Source organism: Pavona decussata, unplaced genomic scaffold, assembly GCF_977016875.1.
Source record: "Pavona decussata unplaced genomic scaffold, jaPavDecu1.1 SCAFFOLD_114, whole genome shotgun sequence".
In the NCBI taxonomy this organism is placed as follows: domain Eukaryota; kingdom Metazoa; phylum Cnidaria; class Anthozoa; order Scleractinia; family Agariciidae; genus Pavona; species Pavona decussata.
In genome coordinates this window covers 2,703,229-2,712,500 of record NW_028145528.1, presented here as the reverse complement: position 1 = coordinate 2,712,500, position 9,272 = coordinate 2,703,229, and the positions used below count along the sequence as shown (strand labels likewise).

The following is a 9,272-nucleotide window of genomic DNA, read 5'->3' as shown; positions in this document are numbered from 1 at the left end:
CACCGCTCGTACGGATTTCATAGATGAACTTTTCCTGAAGTTCTCGTAGATGCGAAAAAACATAAAGGCAGGCATAAAGCTCTTCCTAAGAAATATCTTCGATTGGCTTTAACCTCTTACCGCCAGGATTTGCAAGCCATCCTGAAACTTTGAAAGGTAACCGGTTGTTATTGTTGTTGTTATGTGATCTAAAAATCGTAAAATCTTGCAATTTTGAAGATTTTAAAGGAAACTTCAGAGATACGTACCATTAAATAGTGTCATACCGTATATTGTGGCTTTTATTGTTGTTATATTGAGATGGCATTGTTTGGTATTTCTTTCTTTTCTTTTTTTTTTTTCTACATATTTCCGAAGAAACTTTCGCTTCCCGCCGAAAAAAACATTTATCGACACCTGGGGCATTCGTTTTCCATATAAGGTCAAACTACGGTATATGAGCTGATAACCGAGATTTAGTGAACCAATCAGAACGCTAGAAATGCAATATCCGAGGCTGAGAATTTAATAAAGTCAGATAAGCGTGGATCGCGACATTTTGACTGCATACTAGACCAAGACCAAGTTGACGACTGGCCGTGTGTAATTATAATCATCAATCCTCACAATTATCCAACTGACATGTAACAGACGCAGTGACGATCGAAATTCACCAATCACCAACAGCCGTGTAGCCTCGTGCGCAGAGACCAGCCAAAGAAAGTCTGCGTGGGACACAGAGCAAGTGGACACTACTAATACCTAAAAGAGACCAGCGGTATAAGCCGATTCGAAACAGCGCCCACCACATATTGAGGGAGGAGCTATTTACAAAGCCACCAAACCATCTAAGGCTCGCCATTGGCCTTCAGGTGTTTTCTTTGAAGCCATCGTTCTAACCAAGCTGTGTACCAACTAGCTACAACCTTGGACAGATTAAAATGAAAAATTAACCCCCCCCCCCTCCACCCAAAATCAATAATGAATTCGCGCGCAAAGTAAAACGCGCCATTTTTCCATCATTGAAATGGGGGAAGAGGTGCTCTTAATTTTTCATTTGATCTGTCCAAGATTGTAGGCCTTCGCTGTATTAGCCAGCACGTTAGTTTAACTCAGACTCTTTGACCAAGTTGAGGTACTTACCTGGGCATTACAGAGTTCAAATTCGATGCTCTTTCCCTCACAAGGCCTTCCGTCATTTTTAGGTCTAAAGACGCAACAATAATTTGTTAGACTGCCATTAGACTCATCTCCCGGTCTTCCGTGACTCGGCGCATGAACACACTATCTACAGACAATGTAATTCAGATGTACGTGTAAGAATATAACATGGGCATCTACCTTTGCTGCCTTGGGATTATTTGCAAGTAAGCAACGGGAAATGGGAGTTTCAGTCAATTCAAGGTTTTGTCGAGAACGTGAGCACATGACGGTAAATTTTTCATCCTCTGTCTCAACTTGAACGCCTTTCCCACCAGTGCTGTTACTGGATAGTTCGGCCACATTGTATAAGTTAAACGAATTGGAATAGTCCCTATAAGGGACTTTAAGAAATCACGACGGCAACGCCAACAAAAACATCACTTATTTTTCGTGTTAGTTGTACTACTTCGCGATTATTCTATACCCTGTATTTGCGAGCTAGCAAAGCAAACTTTTACACTAACAGTAACTCAAACCATGTCCTCAAAACGCAATCAATATTTTAATAGTCCATCAAGAAAAATCGATTTCAGTCTTAGTACATAAGTTATGAAAAGGACTAGTGTTAGATGATCCGTATGGTGGCGTGAAAGATACGGATTTGAACGTTCGATGTCCTATCGTTGTGCTTCAGTGTTAAGAGATAATGCTGGATGAAAAAGCCTCTTTTAAAATGATGGTACATTTTTACAGTACGTTTAAATTTCGAGGCCTAGTTTTATCCTCTGTGCGAAATCTGAACGTCTGAAAATGTTTCAGTGACTTACACGGGGTTGTTACACTTTCTTGTTCTGTACTGGACTCCAACACCACAGGACCGCGAGCACTCACTCAATGCACTCCACGGACTCCATCCACCATGGATGGGTTTTATGGTGGGCCGAGGAAGAGGAATGGAGAAATCTTCGTCATTAACTGAAACGCATTTTCCAAGTCGACACCACTAAGATATGAAAAACCAAAGAACGTAATAGAATTATGGAGAATTTGAGGAGATTAGAGAGAAAGCCATTAGGAAACGACGACGTCTGAGAAGATGGGTTAGTCTCCGTAACAACAGCAATTCAATTCAATTCAATTCAATACAATACAATTTCAATTCAATTTATTATTATTATTTCCAACAAACATACAGGAAGACAATTCACACAACCCGCGTATAGCATTTGCTAATTAGTAATAGACATAAATTAAGACTACAATATTGCTATAATATCGGCACTACAATGTAAGACTGTGACATGCAGTTGTAAACGAAACATACAGCTATAAGGTACAATAATTAGTAATAAACAAAAATTTAATACTAAAGCTAAAAGACTACAATAGCAGCAAACAGCAGCAAAAACAACATCCGGGAACGCATGGCTAACGATTTTGAAACTGTGACGCTAATGTGATTCAATCAGCCTTGATTCTGTAGAACAGTTCTGGACAAACGGCAAGAGATATTACGATATCAGGAAAGATTTGGTTGGTTTGTTTCGTACCTTATTTTCTCCACATTTCGTTCCTTCCAGGGCAGGTTCTCTTCGCGTTTGACAGTAGCGGTTACTATAACTGGTGAAAGAAAGCCGGCTACACCATAACTCCTTGCAGGGATCGCGTTTCATCTGTTAAATACGCGAATTATAATATTAACATAATGTTGATATTATCATTGATAACGATATTACTGGAGAATCCCTTTTTACGATCTCCCTGTAAAAATGCGATAACCTCTCTATTGGCACCACTATTAATAATGCCCTGGCCCAAAGCATATTCAATCAATTTCGTTTCTGAAAACTCTGCTATCCGGAGTACCAAGATAAAAAGATCAAAATAATGTTAAAGTCCATTGCTTGCGTATTCATTAACTGACTTCCAGTGTCATAGATCGCAACTGCTTAAGTTGCGTACATAACTGCGATGGTCTTTGATCCGCAGTTCAAATATAAATCTCTTATTACATATTCCACTATAATCTCTTCACCTCTACGAATATATTAGTTAATAGCTCGATAGCTCAGTTGGTAGAGCACTGCACCGGTATCGCAGAGGTCATGGGTTCGAATCCTGTTCAAGCTTAAAATTTTTTTCAGCCTTTCTTTTCGCAGCTGCTAGAATTGCGTACATAACTGTGAAGGTGTCTCTTTTATACATTCTTTCATCAGCAGTTCTATTATATTTGAGTCATATATTTCATTTCACTGACAACTACTGGATTCAATTTTCCAAATTACAAGCATTACAAATTTTAGCTGAAAATTAGCTTTCTCTGACAAAGATCAATGTAAGAATTCTGCTGAAAATGTTTCTCTTTTTCCATATTTAATTTTTCTTTTTTCTGAGCTGCAGAGTGTTGCCTTGCAGAGGTCACTTCCTGAAATATAACGACCAATAATATTTTTTTACGGGATATTCCGAGATTAAACTCTTATCCCAGGTTAAAATCTTTAAAATAATAAACAACGTTTCAAGTAGTTTGAAAACTTGGAAACGTAGTCAATTTTAAATCAGTACGTAAATCCGGTTTTAAAGGCAAATAAGTTTAGCTCTGGATTGTTTAGATGATGAAAGGTGAAAGTTTCAGAAATACTAACAATAAAAAAGTTGTCAATAATTCCATTTCTCTATGCCATTAGGATTCCAAAAATGCGGACATTTGAAGCCTGCCCCGCCAAATTTTGTCCTCCAATCTCTTGGTTTTGTTCCTCTTGTCTTACCTCAGGTATACCTCTGACTGCCCTGACAAATGACTATGGATAGAATATTCCGCTCTTTGAACAACCGAACGTAGATACAAGTGTAAAAGTGTCGACTAGGGAGGTACCCGCTGATATTAATCAGTGGCAACTTAAACACCTTCATTTGGGATTCTGCACCTGGGTTGCAACAAGGGATGCTTGTGAAATTACTGAAACTAATTATAAATAAAACAGGCAAGCCCACTCACCCCACGACAATACCCAGAATTGCTACCAAATTCACGCTGACATTGTTCATCGATGGTATAAACTTGACCTGGCAGCTGTTTTAAATGACGGAGTTTGTTTCTGAACGGAACGTCGTCCAAACACCACAAAGCTCTATAAAGAGGGACAACAAACTCATCAGAAATGTCGTTGGTTACACAAAGAACCTCTTTCGAGCCTAAAATTGTGATAACAGAGATAACACTAAACACCTGAGCCCAGTTGTTCAAAGATCGATTAAGCCGTAAACCTAAATTAACAAGAACTTTGATTAGAGTTTAATTACTGAACAATAAAGATGTTTCAAAAAGACTTTTGTCCCTCAGTTTTGACGTTGGCTTTTCGTTACCATTAGCTTCAAATTAGTTTAAAAAAACATTATTAACGAGCGAGCTGAAAACCTCAATTAACTTTTCATCGGGGATTAGCGTTAATCGGCTTTCCAGCAACTGGGCTCTGACAATTTACATTATATACACTCCATTGTCATGTAAAAGGTATAAACCCTGAACGATAACACCGAACAGCTTTCTGGCAAGCATTAAAGGGGCAGTGTCACTTATTTTTAGTGTCACTATGAATAACCAAAGAACTTATTTGCTTCAACGGAATCGTTAAAATAATACTTCATTTTTGTTAACAATAACCCTACTAGTGCACAGAAACTACTATTTAGTTATATTTGACTGCGGATGGCTAGGATGGAAGTGGACTTCAATAAAATAAATGGCCAATTGTTTCAAGTTCTTACTCTGCATTTTAGGGAAGTCACTAAATATTGAATATGGGTTGTTCTTCCTAGGAGAGAGACTTCTGATATTTTCTCCCCGGTGTTGCAAGAGCAATTTCATGATACAAAACAGGTTCTTTTGAAATACTTGAGCAATTTTAACAAAAATACATTTAAAAAAAATTCATGCGTTTCCGCAGCATGCGTGAGACTTGAGAGCTCTTTCAGACTGTTTATACACTTGCGAGACCTTTTGGCCATTTTCATCAATTCTTTCGTTTTTCACTTACTTCAATTTCGATATAAGATCTCGGCGACTACAGGATGACCAGTAAAACCGGTCAAACCGGGATCGTACCAGAGGCGCCATGATACTCCCCTTGATGACGTCGTTAGAGCAATTGTTGTTTACCCCGTCATGTTCCATTCCTAATCTGTGAACAAGAAAACAAAGTTAGACTAATAAGCCTGTATAACTCCTCGTTTGGTTGTGATTGTGCTCAAAACTTGTGCAACAGAGATTTGCTATGTTTTTTGAACTTATTGTTGTTTCCACTTCCATTTCTTAGTTTATTTCAATAAAACGGGAAAGCATGACAAGTTGACTACCGTTCGCTGTCACTACAGTCCTTTCATCTTTTCCAGTTTTTCAAATGGAGGGAAGGCATTTAGGGTGTCCGAAACTACAATACCGGAAAACGAATTCGTAACTGAAAACTGTCAGGGACCTGGCCTTTGAGTGAAAGCGAGGATGGAGTTGTGAAATTAGTGCTTTACATACAGAGCGTTTTCATTCGCGTGACTGCTGGCCATATTTGTTTACTGAAACAAAAGAAAGTATTTGCATAAAAATAGAGTTCAATTCCCAGAGGTTTAGTTTGGGACACGAACATGGCCGTTGTGACGTCATGTGAAAACACTCTATAAAGGAAACAACATGGTTTTCATATTAATGAGGTGAGGTTCGTATCAAAACAGAGCCCGGCTTCTACTCAAAGGGCATGTCACTAAGCACACAACTGTAAAACCAAAAAAAGTCTATACCACGGGGCTCGTTTAAAATGCACTACCACACACACTGATGGTCAAAGACACATGATTTGACGTGATCGGTATGCTGACAACTTACGTATGGCCTGTCTCGTGCGCGATAATAAACGCTGACGCAAATCCATCTTCCTCATTTAGGGTGCAGCTTCGCATCCGATAGCACATGCCATGAACGGGTGCATAACCTGTTACCAAAAATAGATGGTTAGGATTTTGATTATCTAAGCTTCTGGGGAATTAAGACAGGAGCTGAAGATCAAACCTGTCAGTAAGGCCCCGTTCAGACTAGGTGCCCGTTCCCGGTTCTTGGGCACGGGCACTAGTCTCAGTGAACAGAGCTTTTTGTCGGTTCCCGAGCAAAAATCTGGGCACCGTGCCCCGGCACGGGCACTGCCTCAAAGGGTAGTACTCGGGCACCGTCCACTGGTGTGAACACGATTTTGTCAGTTCCCACGTTTTTTCCTCATGCCCCTTTACGATACAGCAAACAAAATGGCGGGCGCTAAATTGACGAAGGAGAACACGATTGCTCCTTGGGCACCAAGGAGTCTGAACAAGGTCCTTTTTAGTGCTCCGGCACGGGCACCTAGTCTGAACAGGGCCTTATACGGGGTGAAGTAACGAGTACTGGCACAAGAAAAGAATGTCGAACTATTACAGGAAACCGCTTCATATGAGAGCTGCTTTTCTCTTGTGATTTTCTTAGGTTGTAAGGACTATCTTAACCGAGATAATTGAAAACAATTAAACCGCCGTTGTAACAGACGCATGGGAAATTTTACCCGCTTGGTTTCGTGGTTTTCGTGCAGATCCCACGTTGTTCTGCTGCCTGGTTGAGAAATGTACCGTTGAGCTATTGATGGTTTGCGTGTGACGTCATGGCGGCCATGTTGGTGTACAGGAACAATAAGATTTTCCTCCTCTGGGAGTTAACTTCCATTTTTATGCAAACTATGTGAACAAATTTTCTTTTGTTTTGTCCACCAACATGGCGGCAATGCAATCCACCTAAAACGTACGAAAAGAGCAGCATACGAACGGAAAAATATTTACGTACCTGAAGGCCCAAAGTCCTTTCTGCGGAAAAATAAAGAGAGAAGTTTGAATTACAGAATTATACGCCAGATCAGTTTTGTTTAATATACAATCAGTGCAAGTATGCGAAGAAACAAGCAAAACTCTGAAGCTGTTAAAAGTAGACAGTCAATTCAATAAAAATAGTTTATCTTTTACCCTTTTTTCACAAGCTTGCTTCACAATCATTTTAACGGCTCTATTCTTGCGTATTTTTAGTATGCTTTTGTTACTGGTATTAATTTTAGATCAACGAAAGCGATTTTTTAATACATGAAAAAAAAGTCGTGAAATCCAATATGACGGATGTTTGAAATTTTATAACGCCATGTCACGCGATCTGACACGTCACCATGGCACCATTACAACAAGCAATCTTGGATACACCAAATACTGTTTAACTTCATTGCAAATAATCAAATTAAATTAAAAGTTATTGAAAGTCTCCTTACCTAGTCATGAAGACAGTCTGATCATAATAATCTTTTGTAATTCTGTCAAAGCCTTTCCTCGTCTTGTGCCCCCAGTAACACACGCTTGATAAACTAGCCATTGGTTTCCCATTAATTTTGATTTCTTTCTGAGATAAAGAAAAACGATGGAGACATCAATTAGTACATCAAGCAAAGAAGAGAAAGAATAAAAAAAAAAATCAAAACACAACAAGCACAATCAGTGGCCGAGTATGAAGAATTTTAGAGCTCTGGGGAAACAGAGAATGCATTTCCTTTCATAAATATAAACACTCGCTCGGCTTTGGTTGGTGGTTAACCTCTATTATACGTTCTCAGTAACTACCACTTGTATTTATCAGTAATACGATCAAAACATGGACAGTGTTATCCATTTCTTAAGCAGTGCCAAATAGTACCTCTAGATAAATAATATTGCCTGCGTCCAATGTCCATTGTTGATCACATCCATTTGGCGTGGAAAAGTAAGTTACTAGCAAAGATATGTTTTTACATTACATGTTTCATTCAAATGAAATATCAGTTTTAAGCTATATCAAATTAAGCTAACTCAGCTGAATTTTGCTGAAATTCGACCGCTGATTTATAGCTGAGGAATGACATAAATTTTGATTAGGGAAGACAGAAATCAGTGATGTTTGCATCAGCGTCCAATGTTTTACTCAGTTTGTCGCATGATGCGACAGGATTAATCATGCATGCTGCAGAGACTCGAAATCTTTTACAAGTCCAAATTTAAATGGGTAATATAAAGCGTTTTACAGACTTTTCAGGATATAATTTACAGTTCTGAACAAGCAAACAAGTCTTACCGGATCTTTTTCTAGAAGAACAAGTTTTACGACAACAAAATATACAGGGGTGCCAATTGACTTGTGCTGAAATATTCTTGATGCCTGAAAGCGAAAAACATCTAATTAAACACAAAACAGTTTGGATATAACTGCTTTGTAATGACGGGGGGGGGGGGGGGGGAGAGGAGGTGGGTTTGCATCAATACGGGATTTTAACTAGTTTCCTTTTTTTTGTCAGATGTGGGTGGGTCTGTAACTCAAACGCGTACACCGTATAAATTCTGTATGGTCGTCATTGTACCCCATGCAGCCTGGGTTCTTTTGGAGTTTCTGGTACGTCCTGTTCCTGGTGCCCCTCAGGGGGACACAAACATGGCGCCTCCATACTAAGCTCTATAAATTTATGTGGAACATTTTGTCAAATAACTCGAGTACGGAATGCCGCACAGACCTGACACTTGGACAGATGCCTTATTTATTTATCCTCTATACCATGTCAATTTCTTGACTTCATTCATTGAGTGGTTTCGATTTTTTTTGTCAATGGCGTGACAGTGAAAACCGAGAATATAGTGCATTCAAATCTGCTTGTTTTCAATCCACAAAATAGTAGGATGACGTCACATGATGTAAATACGTCAGCTGACATCTTTGATCCGCCATCCTGGGTTTCTTGATTATTCTAAAACCTCTGAAAACTGTCAAAATTGACTCAAAATGAAATTCAAGTACATGAACGTAATTTTTCGATATAAATAAGCATTTCATCATTCTTATATTGGTACACGCTAGGCTGGGCTATACTCACAATGTTCATCAAAGTCAAGATGTACTTCTCCGACTTCTCTTTTCCGTGAAACTTCACCACTGAGCTGTCCGCTGTTGCCATGACTTCAATATACTTTGGATTGGTTTTGAGCATGTCCGGAAATTTCATATCGGGAAGCGACAAGGTGCCTGGGTAAGGAAGAGAATACAAGTCAATAAATTTGTTACCATTGAGGGTGCTTCC

The 9,272-nt window shown here is 39.1% G+C and overlaps 1 protein-coding gene across 3 annotated transcripts in view; it reads right to left on the bottom strand.

The window, feature by feature from the left end:
- Positions 1 to 9,272, bottom strand: part of LOC146470195 (A disintegrin and metalloproteinase with thrombospondin motifs 2-like) — a 44,980-nt gene that overhangs the window by 18,604 nt on the left and 17,104 nt on the right. For all 3 annotated transcript variants that reach the window (XM_085122236.1, XM_085122235.1, XM_085122237.1), the window contains 10 exons: positions 9,069 to 9,217; positions 8,279 to 8,362; positions 7,446 to 7,573; positions 6,977 to 6,996; positions 5,999 to 6,104; positions 5,160 to 5,303; positions 4,121 to 4,253; positions 2,673 to 2,795; positions 1,950 to 2,125; positions 1,123 to 1,186 (listed from right to left, as the gene is read on the bottom strand). In XM_085122236.1, coding sequence (XP_084978362.1) covers positions 1,123 to 1,186; positions 1,950 to 2,125; positions 2,673 to 2,795; positions 4,121 to 4,253; positions 5,160 to 5,303; positions 5,999 to 6,104; positions 6,977 to 6,996; positions 7,446 to 7,573; positions 8,279 to 8,362; positions 9,069 to 9,217 — 1,127 coding nt within the window. The remainder of the gene's footprint in view (positions 1 to 1,122; positions 1,187 to 1,949; positions 2,126 to 2,672; positions 2,796 to 4,120; positions 4,254 to 5,159; positions 5,304 to 5,998; positions 6,105 to 6,976; positions 6,997 to 7,445; positions 7,574 to 8,278; positions 8,363 to 9,068; positions 9,218 to 9,272) is intronic.